Raw genomic sequence first — 20,705 nt, forward strand, 5'->3', positions numbered from 1 at the left:
TTGTTTGGCAAATTCATCTCAGCGAACAGCATCCTGCTGCATGGCTCTCATGGTCTCCTGCATCTGACGTATCATTTCTTCAACTCCTGTCGATGCCGCCATACTGCCCTGATCTGTCTGAACTACTAGCAGGTCTATCTCTATAGCAACAATTGAGATCTCAGTCCGACTATCCACTGATGGGGTAATCCACTGCTCTGGCAACCTCTGCTCGGATGCACTGCGTCTTTTCGACCTCCGTCTGATAACCGAGGGTAGAGAGTGAAACACTGGTTGTCCGTCGACCAGATCCTCAGATCGATTGAGTCGGCGACCTCTTGTCCAGAGTGCTTGGGGAATATCTGCTTGGCTTGAAGCAATTGTGCTAAACTACCTAGCAAAAAGATAAATAAAGCAATAATAAGAAAATAAACGAGCAAACAAACGGACAGCATAACGGCGTAAATAAACACAACACACAGTCGGGTATAATTAACACGCAATTGATACACCGTTTTCAAAGACTGATCATTATTCCCAAATCACTGTCCCCAAAGTTGAATCTAATACCCGCAGATAACTGATTTTGAAAATGCTGAAATGGTGCCCGCAGGCCTGATACCCAAAATACTGAACTAGCGCCTGCAGGCCTGATGCCAAAACTTGCTAACTGATACATGCATTCGTATAGAGACGCACTCTAAAAGCACATAACAAACAAGTGAGAGCCAAAACACCCCTATGTTGGGGTAAGGTTTCCCTGTCCTATTTTGTCAGGAGCTAGGGTTTCACTACGCAGCGGTTTCAAACAACCTATAAACGGGTAAGCAACCTGTCCTAGTTTGGAATGGTCACTATGGATTCCGAATATGCACTAAGTCGAATGGTCAAAAAGGGTGCCCCGGTAAAACCGGGGTTTATGTTCCCGTCGTGGCAGAGAAACACATAAGTGTAATCAAAACAAGATATCATGAGTTCGAGTCAAGTTCTCTACCTCCCCAGCAGAGTTGCTAGAAACTGTAGACGCGCCCTTGGGCCTCACTACAGTTCAGGACTCAATGTCACGGTTCTTAACCTGATCTTACAAAGTACAATGCAAGATTGATAAATCACCAAAGAGTCCAAGTCTGGCAAATTATTTTGGAAAACAGATGTTTTGAAAGAAGTGCCAAACATGGACTGCTTTGCCAGATACAGAGCCGCCACCTAAACATTTTTTTTTTTTGGGGAATTTAGGAAATCCTGACTCGTTGCCTAAGGCCATGTGTCCGTCATCACCAAAGTTGCCTCGGCTCGGGAACTTGGGTACGATTGGGGAAGGTCACTTCGTGAGCACCCCCGCTCGCCCGATCAAAGATCGGCCTCTACTAACCATGATATCTAGTTTTGAAAACATTATGCGTTCTTATTCCGGTTATTAGCCTAGATTTACTATGTGCTGCACACAGCATACAAGTATAGACTAGATCGCCTGAATTGGAACCAAACATTTCATGTTTGTTTTTGAAAGCGGTTTGCTACTCGCAAGTAGGCTAAAATGCAGATTTGCCACCCTCAGGTGGGCTTAGAAAATATGATGATTTGCCACTCTCAAGTGGGCTTAAAACTCACAATTGATGAATTGTTCCAATCCAAGTAACCCAACCTTCACCCACAGGTATTCAGGCAGTTATATCACATAAGCAATTAGCCTCATGGTAAGCATGCTATCATGGCAGTCACTCACACGCATGCAAGGATGTTAAAGCGAAAACACTTACCGAATACTCCAAGCCAAAACAGAAGCCATGTTAGAAATCATGCATGATCCTAACTATACTGAAATGCCTAATGCAGCACATGTAAAATGAAACTAAGATAGGCTCGGCTATTCTAAAGATGGCATGTGAAATGCTACAACTAACAAGTATTCAACTCAGAATTGAAATACAAATGCAGTTGGTATGATGCGCCGAGCCCGGTGCATGCAAGACAGATGAATGAATGCAAACATGCTATCATACTGTATGCTAATTGAAACATACCCTAATCTAACCATCATAAGCTGGTAAATAAAAGGGAGAAAGACGTGGGGTTGGAAGACATACATCACACGCACGCACACTTATTACAATTGTGCCCTCGTTCGGAGGGTCCGAATAAATAATACAGTCTGAATAAGTACAAAATCCTAATTACTTAACAAATTAACTAGGAAAGCGGATAAATTAGCATGCAAGCTATGGACCGCCTCAGTTTTGTTCCGAATGATGAATGATGCATACTCGGGTTGCCTTCGGCGGGAAATTCTTTATGATGCCCCGGTTTGCCTCTGTTCGCAATTGTTCTCAGAATATTGTACAAAGCTCCAGAAGGCTGCTAATTTCTGATTTGCTGCAACAGAGAGCAACAAAGGGGCATGGCAAAGTATTTTCACATATGTATGCATGCCTCGATCCTCGTGCCACCAATCACGCATCTCGATGCATGATGGCCGAGGAGTCGAATTGCACAACTCGATATGAAATGAATGCACATATAAACACAACAAGGCCTAAACTCCATCATGGGTAATCCGGAGTGTCAGCGACAGGGAATTGAGACACGTTCCGTCACTCAGAGTACAAAACGTCCCTCGTTTCCCGTGCTTGGGCTAAATCCTATCCCAAACACGATGCGAATGAGATGGCATGCACAATGTGACTAACATACAGCCTAGCATACGCAATGCTATGAAATGGCATACACAATGCTCGATGTAACATGGCATACACAATGCTCTAACATGCAACCTAGCATACGCAATGCTATGAAATAAAATGACATACACAATGCACAATGGACTTACACCAACATGAGTGGACCTCAACCACACTCACATCAGTGGCCATCAGATGAAAATGAGATAACCGAAATGCGTGCACACATGCACGCATACTGAGGACCGAACCTAAGGCATGAAAGGCCACTCTACCAAAGCATGGTAAGGGATGAACGATGGAATACAAAAATGTAATTTCCAGCACTAAAACATGATGCTAAATGGCCCCGAAACATGGAAATATGGCACCCGATGCGTGGAATAAGCCCCGAAACTAAAAACTAGGCACATGTATTGAACCACAAGTATACAAAGCAAGCATTATTTGATTATGAAGTCTAAATACAGAGCCAAGGCAGTCCCAAAACATGCACATTTATAGTTTAAAGCATGGCCAAAAGATGCTAATATAATGGACTAAAATAGCATGCAACATTGGCCAGCAAGCATGGTTTATATGGCATGTATATGAAGCGTGTGAGAACTCATCAAACCAGCCAAAAACAGGGAATAAAACATGTCAAAATATGCCCAAATAACCACTAAAATGCAGCCAATGCATGCAAAAATGATAAGCTCCTTTAGAGGGCCATACAAGGGGTTATTAAGCACATACAACATAGACACTTAGCATGGCAAAACCAACTCTAGAAATGGATTATGACAGCCCTAAAAACCACCAAATTGACCCTGAAATTAGTCTAGGAAACATGCAAAGAAATGTCCCTTTGAAAGGCCTTGAATAGGATTGCTCTACACATGCATAAGGGACATAAAATATGGCAAAATGGGCTCTTGACAGAGCTTAGGCAGACCTTAAAACCCACAAAATGAGGCCTGAAACATCACTTCAATGCATGCAAAATAGAGTCCCTTTGGAAGGCCAACCATGCTAGTAAAGAGAATGAGGGGTGAGAGGCTCACTCCTCTATGATTTTGGAGTTCAAAGATGCATCAAGGCCACTGAAAATCCATTGGATTTCAGTGGCCAAGAGGTCAAAACGAGACCAATGCAAATGCTCGAATGCATGGCTCAAAGCATGTGGAAATGAAGCATGCAAGGAAGGAGATGACTCCAAAAAGAAAAGTGACCTCAAATAAACTTAAAGGGGATGTCAAAAAAAGACTTTTTCCAGTTTACAATAAACCTCGAAAATGTTCACAAGTAAGGCTAAAATAGGATGCAAAAATAGCCCTAAAAGAGAGATTGGGCAAACAGGGAAGTAGATAACCTCGAACAGCAAAGTGCCCTTAAACAAAGTTGAAGAGGGGCTCAAAATAAGATATTTCACAGTTTAGGTCGAAGCCCAGAAATGCTTTCAAATAAGGCTAATATATCATGCTAAATGAGCCCTAAAAGAGAGATAAAGCATACAAGAGGGTAGGAGACCTCAAAAAGAAAAGTACTCTTAAACAAACATGAAGAGGAGCTCAAAATAAGACTATTTTCAGTTTACATCAAGGCTCAAAAATTCTTGCAAATGAAGCTAAGGTATAGAGTAAAATAATACAAAAATTGGGGAAATGAGGACTCACCCTTGTAGAGAAGATCTCCAGCAACTTCTGGACAAAGATGGTGAGCCTTCAACCTCTGCAAATCAGCTCCAAGGTGGTTGAATGGATGGTAGAGGTGGTAGGCTATGAGGTGTAGTGTAAATGGCCAAGAATATTAGGGTTTTGGAGCTTGGAAGAAAGAGATATGGAGGGAGAAGTGTGTAAGCCTTGGCTGGTTTTTTCTAACCCCTAAACATGAAGCCAAGCCTCTCCTTTATAGAGGAGAGGCTTCAAAATATCTCCAAGAGACCCCAAGTATCCTCCATACACATGTATGGAGGATGCACCAAATGGCCTCTAGCTGGCACAGCTGGATTACACTCAGAGAGAGCAAAAGCAAGAAGCAGGCCGGCCAGTTCAAGTGGCCGGCCGACCACTCCCCCTGGTCGGCCGACCAGGGGTCAAAAAGGTCAACAAAAATTTATGGCCGGCCACCCCAAAAAGGTGGCCTCCCAGATGAGTGCAACACAACTGTATGGTGGAAAACCAGAAAATATGACCCAAGAGAGAGGAAAACGAGCTTTTAAACAAGGTTCAAAATGGACAAGGTGAATTTCTGGCCGGCCTACTCATATTGGTGGCCTCCCAGTTGTGCACAACACAATGGTGGTATGAAAAGCCAAAAAATGTGGCTCAAAAGTGAGAAAAATCAGCTTTCTGTAAAAAAAAATCGGCTTTTGGAGAGAGAAAATGAGAAAATTGGTTTTTTAGGGGAAAAGGTGGCCGGCCACCATACCACCCCCTCTCTAACAATGAAAATAGGGTCCCTACCAAAAATAGACCAAGACGGATGCAAAACGAAGGTTCGGGGGCCAAAACGCGCAGTCTGGGGCCTCGAAAACAGGCTGCTAGGCACCGAAAGTGGCGTATGACCACGAAGGTGGTCTCTCGGGCCACAGTGTCCCTCAAAAGGGAGGAAATAAGGTGTGTGCCAAAAACCAGAGCAAACGGAGGTAGTTAAGCAGTCCCGAACTGAGGCACACGGCCGACGGCTCCGAAAACCAGAAACTGGGCTCCAAACGGGAAAAATGGCCTACAACCACGAAACGTAGCCTACGGCTATTGAGAGATGATCTACGAGACCTCTCCCTCCCTTTGGGAAGAGAAAACAGAGAAAACAGAACCTGGTTCGCAAACCGAGGCAAAGCACAAAAGAGCCCCGAAGTCTGGAGGCAAGGCTCACAGCCGAGACACTGAAACCTCAGAACGAGCACAATATGCAACATCACCGAGTGCTCAGCTGGTGACGTCTGAGGCTTAAGGTCCATCAAAAATGGGGTGTCTACAGTATTCCTTAGCTATTCATGTTCTACAAATTTTTGGATGTGCATATCTGTTCTGTCACTTTAGGGATGGAGGGTTGTGTCTTGTTTTTGGGAATTGTTGTCTATGCAGATCTGTGTGTCCTATATGCTGCGGTCTAGTGTAAATTTGTTTGTTGTTGCTTGCTGCTGGTGCTGATCTGTGTGCCCTATAGCTGTTGCTTGCTACTTTGGGGCTGCTCTGGTAATATGTTGATTTTGCTGCTGTGGGATGCTTACTAATTTTGGTGTTGCTAAGGAGATGGTGCTTTTGAAAGTTAGAATTGTGTGCATGATATTGTGGCAAACTTAAAGCAAGTTTGATGTTGTATGCTGCTGAAGTATGATGCTGTTTGGCCTTCTGTATGCTGCTGTTCAGAGGCCTGCTGATGTCTGCTGATGGTTTGACCTGCTACTGTTTGAGGCTGGTCTGGTTACGTCTGCTACTGGTTTGCTACATGAGGCTACTGTTTGACCTACTACTGGTCTGGTTATGTCTGCTACTGTTTGAGGCTTGTTTGGTCTGATGCTGCTGGTCTGGTGCTCTGATTTGCTCTATAAGGCTGGTGGTTTGGCCTGATGATGCTAGTCTGCTTGTCTGTTCTGTTTTTGTTTTTTCTTTGGGTTGTTTTGGTTCTTCTTGTTTGGTTTCTTGCCAATTTTGGGTTAAGTGCTACCAAATGATAGTGCTTCCTTAATGGTGCCAACCTAGTTGGGATTGCTATGGTCAGCGTTGATGTTTTTTGCACTTCCCTCTTTGTTGATGTAAGTTTTTGTATATTTTGCTTTCTTCATCAATAAAGTTTCATTTTGCTGATCAAAAAAAAAAAAAAAAAGAGAGATGTTCATGGGTCAGTTTGGTTTAGTTTGACACTAAATTAGAATCAACCTAATCATGATCGGCTCCAAGTTTTTAGACTTAGAATCAAACCAATCGTGCAATACAACCAACACAAACCAACCCAATTTAGCTCGGGTTGAAACTACGGTTTCACTATATTAAAAATAATTAAAACAATCAATAATAAATAATTAAAATAAACAAATCTTTAATATTTAAATATAGCCCAAACAAAGAGAAAAATATTATTTAATGCAAACTAATACAAATTAAATCTAACTTCATCTTAAACGTGACCAATACAAATTAAATCTAACTTCAGCTTAAACGTGACCAATACAAATTAAATTGAATGAACCTATACGTACCAATTGGTATATTAATTAGTGTCCTCACGGATGATATGTCATAGTTTTAAAGGCTTTGCATCTTGTAGTTTGTATAATGAGTGAAATTCATAATTTTAAAGTGGCAATGTCATAGCATATGTTGGTACACTAATTAGTATACCAATTGGTGCATGTAGCAGCACTCAATTTAATTTATTAATACAACGAATACAAATTAAATCAATTGTGAAATCTAACTCAAACTTCTAGTACTTCATTCACCTAATAATGCTTTTGTGGATAATTATTAGATGCAATCAAGTCCATATTAATAGACCAATTTAGGTGAAAACGTGTGAATATAAATATTTTTCAAAAAAAAGTACATATAAAAATAAGTTAAGTTTTCAGGTTAGTTCGGCTTAAGTAAGGCCTAGACTAAGAATCAATCCAATTTTATCGGTTTGATGATTTGAAGACCTAAAACCAAACCAATGCACTTAAAAAATCAACTCAACCCAACCTAACCCAAAAATGCCGATTTGGCTTAGTTCTTCAGTTTGCTGGATAATTTGAACGACCTTAACTTGAATGATATGTATTTTTATTTAAAAAATAATATTAATAGAGGACTACTATAGGTCACTATTTTTTCTCCTCAAACTTTTTTATATCACCAAATTATATGACAAAATATTATTTGCTTTTGCTAAATGCTTAATAATTTTTAACAAATAAACAAACTAATTAGAAGTACCATGTAAAAAATGATATAAAACAATAACAAATAATGGATGATATGTAACATTTTTCTAAAAATATATTAGGTATCTTTTAATTAATTAATTAGTGAGGGGAAGTCATGGGTATCCTATTTTATAGGACATGGGTAGTTGATGAGTGAAACTATCTCTGGTATAGAAACAAAAACAATATTAATGAATGAACAGGGAGATTGTTTACAAAAAATGCCAGTATTATATTTTTAGTAACAAAAATTAGACATTAGTGATGAATTATTATCTTTTTAAAACCAAGTTTTTTGTCTCAAAAAATAAACTATTTTAAGACTAAATTATTTTGTTCCTAAAAGTTTATTTATTAGTTCCATTTTCAAAATTTTATAGGTAAAAGCCTTATTTTTGATTTTTCGGAACGATCTTTTAACGACTATCTTCATGACGAAAAAAATTGGTCTCTAAATATCTTTTGTAACAAAATTTTCACTTTTAGGGACTAAAACATTTTAGTCTATAAAACTCTTATATATTGCAGTGATTAGAGATGTTTGAGTATTTCTTCTCTAACTTTTGTTAATAAGAAGTGATCGTATTATAATCTCTTCCAAAAAAAAAAGAAAGAAAAAATATTAAATAAGTCTGATAATAAGTAACAACGAACAAAGTTATTACTGTGTTTCCTGAAAAAACACAAATTACAAGAACACTAATCATAATTATGATAAGAAAAAGCATGTAATAAATACTAATATACAGACCAACACACACTTAAAAAAAACAAAAGTAGAAGGGTGTAATAACCCTCACGCTATCTTAACCATACTTATATGCATTCATGTGATTTTGTCTTGTAAACTTGCATTTCGAGTCTCGTCCTTGTTCGTTTAAGTGTTACAGCATGTTTTGTACCCTGCTTGGTGTGAGTTTAGCCGAGGCCATTTTTAGTCTAGAACTTCCTTGGAACCACTTTGTTTGACCTCTACCTTCGCTTTGACATACTGGCCGAGATGTCATTATCTAGGCCGAGGTGTTCATCACCAAGGCCGAGGTGTGAATTATCTAGGCCGAGATGTTATCTTTGCACCAAAGTGATCTTGTCCCGGAGAGGTATGACCTAGACCGAGGTGTGGCACATCTAGGCCAAGGTGTGGCACAGCTTAGTCAAGTGTTGTCCTTCCTAGCCGAGGTCATTGTTCCCTACTTGCCGATGTCTTGTTCTTAGCCGAGATCATTACTCGCCAGAGTGCCCATGCCGTCTTACTTGTTGAACACGCTTTGTCATAGTTTTGTCTTGTCACTCAGCCACCTTTCTGTGTAGCACCAACCAGTCGCTGCCACGTGCCTCTGTAGAGGGTTAAGTCAGCCAGCAGACTTAGAAATGTATCATTTGCTATATGTCTTTGTTTGTGAGGAGAGAGAAGCTCTAGAAGAAGAATAAGAAGTTTAGAGTGAGAGAGTGGGTTTCGAGCTTGATTCCTAGAGATCAAACCATTAGATTCGCGTATTGAGGTTAGATTCTTGATCTACTCTTGTCATTCTTATTGATCATCTAGCTGCATTGCATGATCGAACCCGTTTTGCATGTCATGCATCGATTTAAAGTTGGTTTTAGAAAGAGAAAATAGTGTTCATGTGTTCTTGAAAGAAAGGTCTTGTTTGATCTGAAAGTTTGCATTAAGTTTCGTGTTTTTTTTGTGTTTGTTCTCACTAGATCCTTGAATATGGGTACCCAGGTCCATGTTTTTGAACTCATAGCATGAAATCTCAGATTTTGTAATAGCAAATCACGATCTTTGCATTCATCATCCTCATGTTCATGTTCTTCATGTTCATCATGTTCTTCAAGAAAGGGAAACCCAGATTTTTCCCGACTTCATTCCTTTGAATGTGGCCATCGAGGCCACACCTCGGCCAGGGGATGTGGAACCTCGGCCTAGACCTGGTAGTCGCCCAGCATGTTTTTCCGAGATAAAGAATTGTGTTTGTTTTGACTTGACTTAGTCTTGGGGAATGCCGAGATCATCTGCATGCATGTGAAACTTGTTTGAAAGTGCATTCAATAGACTTTGCCATGTGTTTGTAGGGTTTGGACTTGCCTCGATCCCGACGTTTGAAGAACTAAGTGAGTGGTATTTTTAATAAAGCTATGTTATAATGCTTTGATAAAGTCTTGTTTTGCTTCGTTTTGGAGAGTATTTGTAAGCATGAATGGTTATTCCTAATTGGAAAATATATACATATCTTGTTTTGATGACATTCTTGGAAAGTCCGTACGTGCTAAAGGACTATGAGCACTTGTAGCACAAAGTTTGGAAGTCCGTACGTGCTAAGGAACTATAAGCATTTGTAGCACAAAGTTTGGAAGTCCGTACGTGCTAAGGGACTATAAGCACTTGTAGCACAAAGTTTGGAAGTCCGTACATGCTAGGGGACTCTAAGCATTAGTAGCACAAGTCCCTAGTGTCCGGGGACTATAATGCAACGACACCATTGAATTGAGATATCTCCCTTGTCTTGCCTTGTTTTGTCTTGCTTACCACTGACGGTTTACCGCGTGGGTTTTGTTTGCCGAGATGTCATCACTTGTATTATAATGATGTTAGTAAGCATCCTTTGAAACTTGACAGATTTGGAAGATGGACTTGGTTCATCCCTTGACTTGTACCAACTATGTTATGTATTGTTTGATAAAAATCTTGAATACCAGTCATGCAAATCCCTTTATTTCTTATACCATTCACTGAGTATCCAAGCTCACCCTCTCTATATATATGTAGGTGATGAGCAGGAAGGCGGTGACGCCTAGGTGTGACTCGCAAGCTTGTTTTGGGTTTTTGTTATGTCGGCTTAACTTGTATTCACGTCGGCAGTCTTGAAAATTATACTTCTCGGCTTATAATGCTTGTAATTTACACATGTCGGCTGAAGAAGCCTTTTGATCAAGATGTAAAATGTATTTTGTACTTTATAGTATTTGTATCCAAGTTGTAATATTATGTAAAGTTGTATGCCATTCCATGTAACTTACGCACTGCTCTTATGGACCACTTGTATTTTAAGATTATTGCTTCCGCACTTGTGAGCCCCATATATATTTATACTCTGTTGTGTGTGAATTTTGGAAGTTGGCCTTCGGTAATCTCGGATTACTGGCCATCACGGCACTAAACTACTAGGGGCGGTTTGGGGTCATGACAAAGGGGTTACACATACCCCCTGCTCACACAAATCTTGATGATACCTAGATAACAAATAGAAGAAAAATACAAATTTTTAGTAGCGAAATTTAGTTGGTGTACTTTTTCTTTATTTATGGGATGAGTGAGGGGAGATAGTGTAGTAAGTCTGGAGAAAAGCCAAGACAAATAGACAAGTTGCAGCGACGAAAGCAATGGCCGTCCATGGTCCGCTAAAATATTTGTTAATAAATTCGGCCATCCAAGTCTTGGCAGTGCTGTTATAGTGATTCTGAATCCCCTCCTTGACACGCCAGTATGCACCAATCGAAGATCCAAAAGGGACAAGCTCTTTGAAAACATTAGCCACTTCTTGATCACTGCCAAACCCGTTGAATAGTATATGCTTTGACCGCAACTCTTTCACATCATCCTGGCTGTCAATCAGTGATTTCATGAAATCAATGTAATCGGTAATGACAGGGCCCTTATACATAGTGCTTGAAACCATTTCATAAGCAATCATGTTTGAGTAAAATAGTTTGGTCCCTCCAGAAACTATGAAAGGATGAAGTTCAAGACGTCCATAGAAGCAAAAAGATTTGAACTCAATAGCCTCAAGAGATAAAGAACTATTAGGCGTGAAGTATATCCCTTTTGCTTTGAGCTCAGTAACTGAACGAAATGGGTAAACATCTTCCATCAGGTTATACTTAGGTTTGGAAGATTTGTGTTTCTTGACAAAACGTAACATCTTAAGGAGCATATACTGGAACTTGACTTTCTTGAGAAAACAAAGTAAGTACCGAATGTAATACTTAAGGCGCTGCTTACATTGGAATTTGTCTTTCTCCTTCTTTGTGCCCTTTTGAGATTCGAGTACGTGAAGGGATTTGTTGAGATTGAGATACTTTGTCCGCGCCAATTGAAGGAGATGAAACGATTCCCTGTTAGTTTCATTGACATCAACTTTCTCCTTATTCTCAATATGTCTAGTGTCATGAGAAATCAAAAAATTCAATATCTTGTTGATGGATTTCATCCCCTCATCGTGGTCATCTTCTTTGAATTTTAAGCTCATTATCAACTCAAGAACTTGAAATGGGAGCTGATTCTCAACCAAGTAAAATATATCTTGAACTATTGAAGACCAAAGATAAGTGCCTAGATGATTTCTAACATCATCATATTTTGATTCTTGACAGGTAGGAGAATAATAAAAGAAGAAGTCCTCAATTATAGCTAGAATGAAACAACCATCCAAGAGCGTCATTTTTGCAAATTGCTCACGATTGTATTCATCGATTGAATGTTTAACATAGTAGCTTCTAGCATCATCAACAACCTTTTCAAGAATCATGTTGTAGACCTCATCCATGTTCTTGCGGCTATCTTGTAGAAACAGTGTTGCTACCATAGGCTTGATGTTCTCTACAAGCTGGAGATCCTCTCTGGACCTATAGAAACGCATTTTGGAACAAACATTCCCTTGTTATTTTCATGGTTTCTCATCATCGGTGGAACTCTCGGTATTCAAGGTGTTAACAACTCTTCTACCTTGATGATCGTTTCACTTTCACTTTTACTTTTACTTTTACTTGGCTCTTCTCCATCGATTACCATGATTTCCGGATTCACCTCTCTATTACTGGTCTTCGTTGTACTATTATTATTATTAAAGACCTCCTCCATTGAAAATCGCCTTCTCTTCCTTTTACCTGTTAGTACATTGCTCTATTATTAAACGACTCAAGTCTATCAAGTACTCGAGGTTATTACTAATCATTCTATTTCTTTTCTTTCTTTTTTTTTCAATAGATGAAAAGTAACTATAAATCTAAGAAATGTTACATCATCAAACACTAGTTCATAATAGTTTAAAAAAAAAAAGTCAACAAAGTTTGTCTAACAGCTAATTACCAAACTCACTAAGTTCAAGCTCAACGATCACTATACTACTATTTACATGCAACTCTCATAATGCAGTCAAATAAACACCATCACTAAGGTATCAAAATCCTCTTCATAGGAATTGAGACCTCACACCATAAAGGATATTACACAATCACCAAGCTAAATTGTCTAGATTATATATAAAAGTTCGAGGATCATATGTAACACTTTGGAATATAAAATATGATATAATATATTTAAGATATGAGATGAATTATAAATTGAGTGAAATACCAATAAATTTCAAAATGTGATCATGTGAATTGTTTAGTTCTCTCTTTTTTCTTATGAACCCAAATGTCCCATTAAAGTGGAAATTACATAAAAGGGTAGTCATTTACACGTTTGAATTTATTTTTTGAGAGATAAAAGCGGGTTTCTCCAAATGTGAAATTACACATTTAGGTCTCTTTGAACGAAATTAGTCTGAGAAGGAGTAATTCAAGCAATTGGCTTTTGGAGTTTAGAAGACCTTTGTTTGCTTGGGAAATGGAATAGTTGGGGAGGTTGGATACTCTGCTGCTGGAGGCCCCAATTGTTAGAGATTCAGTGAAGGATTCCTTGAGGTGGACAGCATCTTCATCTGGGTTGTTTCTGTAGCTTCAATCTGGAGATGGAAAGTGGAAGATAGGGAATCCGATTTCAAAATATCTGAGTTGGTATGGGGAAATGTTGCTCCTCCCAAGGTGAAGTTTTTCTGTTGGTTAGCTTGGCTTGGTAGAATCAAAACATTTGTCTTGATGCAAAGAATTGGAGTTTTAAATGATAATGCTAGTATTCTATGTGTGTTTTGTAGAAATGAAATAGAGTCTTTAAATCATATTCTTCTTCATTGCCCAAAGATTTGGTTATTATGGTCTAGTGTGATAAAATAGTGGGATCTATGGTGGGCAATACCAGGATCAGTGGCTGATGTCTTGCAATGGTGGGATGGAGTGAGGATGAAGAAAACGGAGAGAAAAATATGGAAGGTTGTGCCTCTGATTCTGATGTGGTCTGTGTGGAAGATGAGAAATGAGGTGATGTTTAATGGTAAACATTTGGTGGTTGATGAGTTGCTTGAACTGATAAAAACAAGAGTGGCATTGTGGGTGACAAGCAGTGGAAGGGATTTTCAGTTTTCAGTACATGATTTGGTTGCTAATCTTCAATAGGTCTGATTTTGTTTATAGTAAAGGTGTTGTTACTGCTATTTCATACTGCTGCTACTGGATATTTTGGGCCAATTTGATTAGATGTAATCCTTAGCTATTCAGGTTCTGCAAATTTTTGGATGTGCATATCTATTCTGTCACTTTGGGGATGGAGGGTTGTGTCTTGTTTTTGGAGATTGTTGTCTATGCAGATCTGTGTGTCCTATATGCTGCGGTCTAGTGTAAATTTGTTTGTTGTTGCTTGCTGTTGGTGCAGATCTGTGTGTCCTATAGCTGTTGCTTGCTACTTTGGGGCTGCTCTGGTATTATGTTGATTTTGCTGTTGTAGGAAGCTTACTAATTTTGGTGCTGCCAAGGAGATGGTGGTGCTTTTGAAAGTTAGTATTGTGTGCATGATATTGTGGCAAACTTGAAGCAGGTTTGATATTGTATGCTGCTGAAGTATGATGTTGTTTGGCCTTCTGTATGCTGCTGTTCAGAGGCCTGTTGATGGCGGGTGATGGTTTGACCTGCTGTTGTTTGAGGCTGGTCTGGTTATGTCTGCTACTGGTTTGCTGTATGGGTTACTGGTTTGGCCTAATGCTGCTGGTCTGGTGCTCTGATTTGCTCTATGAGGCTGGTGGTTTGGCCTGATGATGCTAGTCTGCTGGTCTGTTCTATTTTCGTTTTTTCTTTGGGTTGTTTTGGTTCTTCTTGTTTGGTTTCTTGCCAATTTTGGGTTAAGTGCTACCAAATGATAGTGCTTCCTTAGTGGTGCCAACCTAGTTGGGATTGCTATGGTCAGCGTTGATACTTTTTGCACTTCCCTCTTTGTTGACGTAAGTTTTTGCATATTTTTCTTTCTTTATCAATAAAGTTTCATTTTGCTGATCAAAAAAAAAAAGAGAGATGTTCATGGGTCAGTTTGGTTTAGTTTGACACTAAATTAGAATCAACCTAATCATGATCGGTTCCAAGTTTTTAGACTTAGAACCAAACCAATCGTGCAATAGAACCAACACAAACCAACCCAATTTAGCTCGAGTTGAAACTACGGTTTAACTATATTAAAAATAATTAGAACAATCAATAATAAATAATTAGAATAAACAAATCTTTAATATTTAAATATAGCACAAACAAAGAGAAAAATATTATTTAATGCAAACTAATACAAATTAAATCTAACTTAAGCTTAAACGTGACCAATACAAATTAAATTGAATGAACCTATACGTACCAATTGGTATATTAATTAGTGTCCTAACGGATGATATGTCATAGTTTTAAAGGCTTTGCGTCTTGTAGTTTGTATAATGAGTGAAATTCATAATTTTAAAGTGGCAATGTCATAGCATATGTTGGTACACTAATTAGTATACCAATTGGTGCATGTAGCAGCACTCAATTTAATTTATTAATACACCGAATACAAATTAAATCAATTGTGAAATCTAACTCAAACTTCTAGTACTTCATTCACCTAATAATGCTTTTGTGGATAATTATTAGATGCAACCAAGTCCATATTAATAGATCAATTTAGGTGAAAACGTGTCAATATAAATATTTTTCAAAAAGAGTACATATAAAAATAAGTTAAGTTTTCAGGTTAGTTCGGCTTAAGTAAGGCCTAGACTAAGAATCAGCCCAATTTTATCGGTTTGATGATTTGAAGACCTAAAACCAAACCAATGCACTTAAAAAATCAACTCAACCCAACCTAACCCAAAAAGGCCGATTTGGTTTAGTTCTTCAGTTTGCTGGATAATTTGAACGACCTTAACTTGAATGATATGTATTTTTATTTAAAAAATAATATTAATAGAGGACTACTATAGGTCACTATTTTTTCTCCTCAAACTTTTTTATATCACCAAATTATATGACAAAATATTATTTGCTTTTGCTAAATGCTTAATAATTTTTAACAAATAAACAAACTAATTAGAAGTACCATGTAAAAAATGATATAAAACAATAACAAATACTCGATGATATGTAACATTCCTCTAAAAATATATTAGGTATCTTTTAATTAATTAATTAGTGAGGGGAAGTCATGGGTATCCTATTTTATAAGACATGGGTAGTTGATGAGTGAAACTATCTCTGGTATAGAAACAAAAACAATATTAATGAATAGTAGTGATAGAGGCCTCGAAATCGACGCCTCGAATTTGCCTCAACTGCGCTTTTTCTTTTCTTCTTTTCTTTTTTTCTTTTTTTTTTATTTTGTTTTTTTAGGATGATTATGTTTAGAGATGTACCAAAAAAACATTTCATACCAACTCATCATATAAAATTATATGAAATTAACAAATTGATCAGCCAATTTTATCACTCAACCAGTTGAACTTAATTGACTGATCAGTTAGACTGCTGGTTAAAAGTTATTAATTCCATATAATTTTGTACGATGAGTGATCAGTTAGACTGCTGGTTAAAATTTATTAATTCCATATAATTTTGTACGATGAGTTGGTGCGAGATGTCTAGTTTTTTGGCACACCCCTGCACATAACCTTTAAAAATTAAAAAAAAATTAAAAAAAACCAAACTAACACAACCCAGCAAATAAAATAAAATAAAATAAAAATTGATCAGTTAATTTTATTACCCAATCAATCTAACCCAACTCACTTGTAGAATGTCTAATTTTTTAGTACATCCCTACACATAAACTACCCTTGCAAAAAGAAAAGAAAAGAAATTAAAAAAAAAAAGCTAACACTGTCTTAAAAGAAAAAAGAAAAAAAAAAAAAAAAAAAGAGATTCGAGGCCTCAAATTCGAGGCCTCAGGAATTTTCCATTAATGAATGAAGAGGGAGATTGCTTATTTGAGAAGTGTTCCATTGTGAAGTGAATGAGGTTTGGTTCTCTTCAAAAAGGACCAATTCACTACAAGAAATTAAGGTTTTAGAGAGCAAAATTTAGGAATAAAATTATTTTTTAGGGACCAAATATTTTTATTGCAAAAAGTGTCAGTATTATATTTTTAGCAACGAAAATTAGACATTAGTGATAAATTATTATCCTTTTAAGACCAAGTTTTTTGTCTCAAAAAATAAACTATTTTGAGACTAAATTATTTTATCCCTAAAAGTTTATTTATTAGTTACATTTTCAAAATTTTGTAGCTAAAAGCCTTATTTTTGACTTTTCAGGACGATCTTTTAGCGGTTATCCTCATGACGATAGAAATTGGTCCCTAAATGTCTTTTGTAACAAAATTTTCACTCTTAATCTGATCTTGCAAAGTGCAATGCAAGACTGATAAATCACCAAAGAGTCCAAATTCGGCAAATCGTTTTGGAAAACTGATTTTTAAGAAAGAAGTGTCAAACATGGACTGCTTTGCCAGATACAAAGTCGCCACCTAAATATTTTATTTTTGGAGAATTTAGGAAATCCAGTCTTGTGAGTCGGAATCAGGTTCCAGCTCGACTGAGTCTGAGTCCGGTATTCCTAGGCGTGATAACCCAGATGCCACAGTCCTGTCTAGGTCGTCTTTTTCTTTCTCTTTTCGGGTGGCCGAGTTGTCATCATGGAGGCCTTTGCCCCCCATTGAGTGACAAAGTCAGAAAAGCCCTCTTTCGGCTCTTGCCTGGTTGCTTTGAGATCACGGGTTATGACCTCAATTTAAGTGTTGTAAGCATATTGGGCGATGAAATCAACTCCATCAAACTCGCTTGCAGCTTATCAAAATTTACGATGGCTACAGTAACTCGTTACAACAAGTGAGGCACTGTTCATCGCTACTTGTGTGTTACCCGATGTCCGCCGGGAAGTCCGGCCGGTCAACCAGTCAAGGGCTTTTTCCTTTTCAAGCTTGTTTTTGCACATTTGCTTTACCCTCCTTTTTCCATTGTTTTGGAGTATTTTGAGGCTAGTTTTGGACTGTCAAAAACTCACACTTTTACAATTTCACAAAATTTCCGTACAATAGACACAAAAACATTGAACGCGTGGTTCACAACACGTTTTAGCCTAATTTAAAATTTTCGTCCAAACTAGGCTACTTCGGGAATTAAGTTGCTAATTTGGCTTATTAAAACATTTGGTCTGTAAAAATCTTATATATTGTAATGATTAGAGATCTTCGAGTATTTGTTCTCTAACTTTTGTTAATAAGAAGTGATCATATTATAATCTCTTTCAAAAAAAAAATAGAAGGAAAAAATATTAAATAAGTCTGATAATATGTAACAACGAACAAAGTTATTACTGTGTTTCCTGAAAAAACACAAATTACAAGAGCACTAATCATAATTATGATAAGAAAAAGCATGTAATAAATACTAATATACACCAACACACACTAAAAAAAACAAAAGTAGAAGGGGTTACAATACCCCCTGCTCACACAAATCTTGATGATACCTAGATAACAAATAGAAGAAAAATACAAATTTAGTAGTGAAATTTTGTTAGTGTACTTTTCTTTATTTATGGGATGAGTGAGGGGAGATAGTGTAGTAAGTATGGAGAAAAGCTAAGACAAATAGACAAGTTGCAGCGACGAAAGCAATGGCTGTCCATGGTCCGCTAAAATATTTGTTAATAAATTTGGCCATCCAAGTCTTGGCGGTGCTGTTATAGTGATTCTGAATCCCTTCATTGACACACCTGTATGCACCAATCGAAGATCCAAAAGTGGTAAGCTCTTTGAAAACATTAGCCACTTCTTTGCCATGGTGTTGCTACCATAGGCTTGAGATCCTCTTTGCCACGGTGGTATGGACCTATAGAAACCCTTTTTGGATCAAACATTCCCTTGTTATTTTCATGGTTTCTCATCATCGGTGGAACCCTCGGTATTTGAGGTGTGAACAACTCTTCTACCTTGATGATCGTTTCACTTTTACTTTTACTTTTACTTGGCTTTTGTCCATCATCGATTACCTTGATTTCTGGATTCACCTCTCTATTACTGGTCTCCTCCTCCATTAAAAATCGCCTTCTCTTCCTTTTACCTGTTAGTACATTGCTCTATTATTAAACGACTCAATTCTATCAAGTAGTCGAGATTATTACCAATTATTCTATTTTTTTTTCAATAGATGAAAAGTAATTATAAATCTAAGAAATGTCACATCATCAAACACTATTAGTACATAATAGTTAAAAAAAAAAAAGTCAACAAAGTTTGTCTAACAACTAATTACCAAACTCACTAAGTTCAAGCTCAACAATCACTATACTACTACTTACATGCAACTCTCATAACGCAGTCAAATAAACACTATCACAAAGGTATTAAAATCCTCTTCATAAGAATTGAGACCTCACACCACAAAGGATATTACACAATCACCAAGCCAAATTATCTAGATTATATATAAAAGTTCGAGGATCATATGTAATACTTAGGAATATAAAATATGATGTAATATATTTAAGATATGAGATGAATTATAAATTGGGTGACGCACCAATAAATTTCAAAATGTGATCATGTGAACTGTTTAGTCCTCTCTTTTTTCTTATGAATCCAAATGTCCCATTAAAGTGGAAATTACACAAAAGGGTAGTCATTTACACGTTTGAATTTAATTTTTGAGAGATAAAAGCGGGTTTCTCCAAATATGAAATTACACATTTAGGCAATCCGCACTATAAAGGTTTTGGATTTTCCCTCTTCTACAACAAATCTCACATTACCAACAAAGACATAGCACTCCAATGTGACATCTCAATAACATAACACTCCAATGTAACAAACTAAATAACTCATTAATGCACTTTTCGCAAATGTAACAACGTAACACTCTAATGTAACACACACACACACACACAAAAAAGTATATTTTTTCCAAACGTAACACTCTAATTAATATAATCTCAAATGTAACACTCCAATGTAACACACAAAAATACTAAAAAATTCTTTAGTGCAGTTTTTCCAAATGTAACCCTCGCAGTTTGAAATTATACATTTGTCCAAATGTTACTAAGGAATTTTTGTACACTTTTTGGAATGATTTGAAGCATCTCACATTCTTTTGGAATGTTTTGAAGAATCCCACATCCTTTTTTTAGAGTGTTACGTTTGGAAAAAGTACACTAAGAAATTTTTTTTGGTGTGTCACATTGGAGTGTTACACTATAGAATTTTTTTTGGAGTGTTATATTAGAGTGTTACATTGAGAAAAGTACATTAAAGAATTTTTTTGGAGTATTACATTTAAGTATTACAAGTTGAAATTATACATTTGCCTAACACTTATTAAAGAGTTTTTGTACTCTTTTTGAAATGTTTTCTAAATAAAAAATGTTAGGTCCCTAAGTCTTGTCAATTCCACGAACAAACTTGTGTAATCGAGTTGTAATTTCTGTGCTGTTTTGTGTTGCTCGCTCGAGCGAAGGACTGCGTCTGGCTGCAAACCTGAAAGAGGTCATTGTGCGCTCGAGCGAAGCATTGGAGGCTCGAGCGAAGAACTGCATCTGCGTACAAACCTGAAAGAGTTTATTCCTCGCTCGAGCGAAGACTTTATGGCTCGAGCGAAGGTACTTATGGAAGTCACGCGAGATAAGCTTCTCGCTCGAGCGAGATAAGCTTCGCTCGAGCGAGCTTCCGAATCCGGAATTCTATAAGTAATTGGGTTCTCCAAACTTTAGGATTACTTTTTAGATCTACTTTGAGATTTTCTGAGGTTTTCTTGTGGAGAGATTTTGGTGAGTTTTCCTTGATGTCTTGAGAAGAGTTCTTCACTCATGATCTAAAATACATACATCAAGGAGTTGGTTTCTTTAAATTCAAGAGAGAGTTCTCTTCGGTGGATTCCGAAGATTCTAGCGTATAGTTTCAAAAGGTGTTTGATTCGATATGTGAGTGAGGTTGTGGAATCAACTTCAAGATTGATCAGTTCCGAGACGAAGTCGTGAAAAAGAGTTAC

General features: G+C 37.4%; 1 protein-coding gene and 1 long non-coding RNA gene across 2 annotated transcripts in view; both read right to left on the reverse strand.

Annotated features, from left to right (window-relative positions):
- Window positions 1-10,850: 10,850 nt before the first annotated feature.
- Window positions 10,851-12,191, reverse strand: LOC114256957 (UPF0481 protein At3g47200-like). Its single transcript, XM_028196658.2, has one exon. It carries the CDS (start codon window positions 12,189-12,191, stop codon window positions 10,851-10,853), a length of 1,341 nt encoding a protein of 446 aa, XP_028052459.2.
- A 5,787-nt stretch (window positions 12,192-17,978) lies between these two features.
- The window catches only part of LOC145804478 (uncharacterized), a 44,459-nt gene continuing 41,732 nt past the window's right edge, over window positions 17,979-20,705 (reverse strand). The window contains exon 4 of the long non-coding RNA XR_014346264.1: window positions 17,979-18,782. This is a non-coding gene — a long non-coding RNA (uncharacterized LOC145804478). The remainder of the gene's footprint in view (window positions 18,783-20,705) is intronic.

The sequence above is a fragment of the Camellia sinensis genome, chromosome 12 (assembly GCF_055761805.1).
Source record: "Camellia sinensis isolate YWXY chromosome 12, ASM5576180v1, whole genome shotgun sequence".
NCBI classification, from domain to species: Eukaryota; Viridiplantae; Streptophyta; class Magnoliopsida; order Ericales; family Theaceae; genus Camellia; species Camellia sinensis.

Bases quoted from the DNA above. Each gene is read 5' to 3' on its own strand.
- LOC114256957 (XM_028196658.2), bottom strand. From the start codon at position 12,191: ATGCGTTTCTATAGGTCCAGAGAGGATCTCCAGCTTGTAGAGAACATC.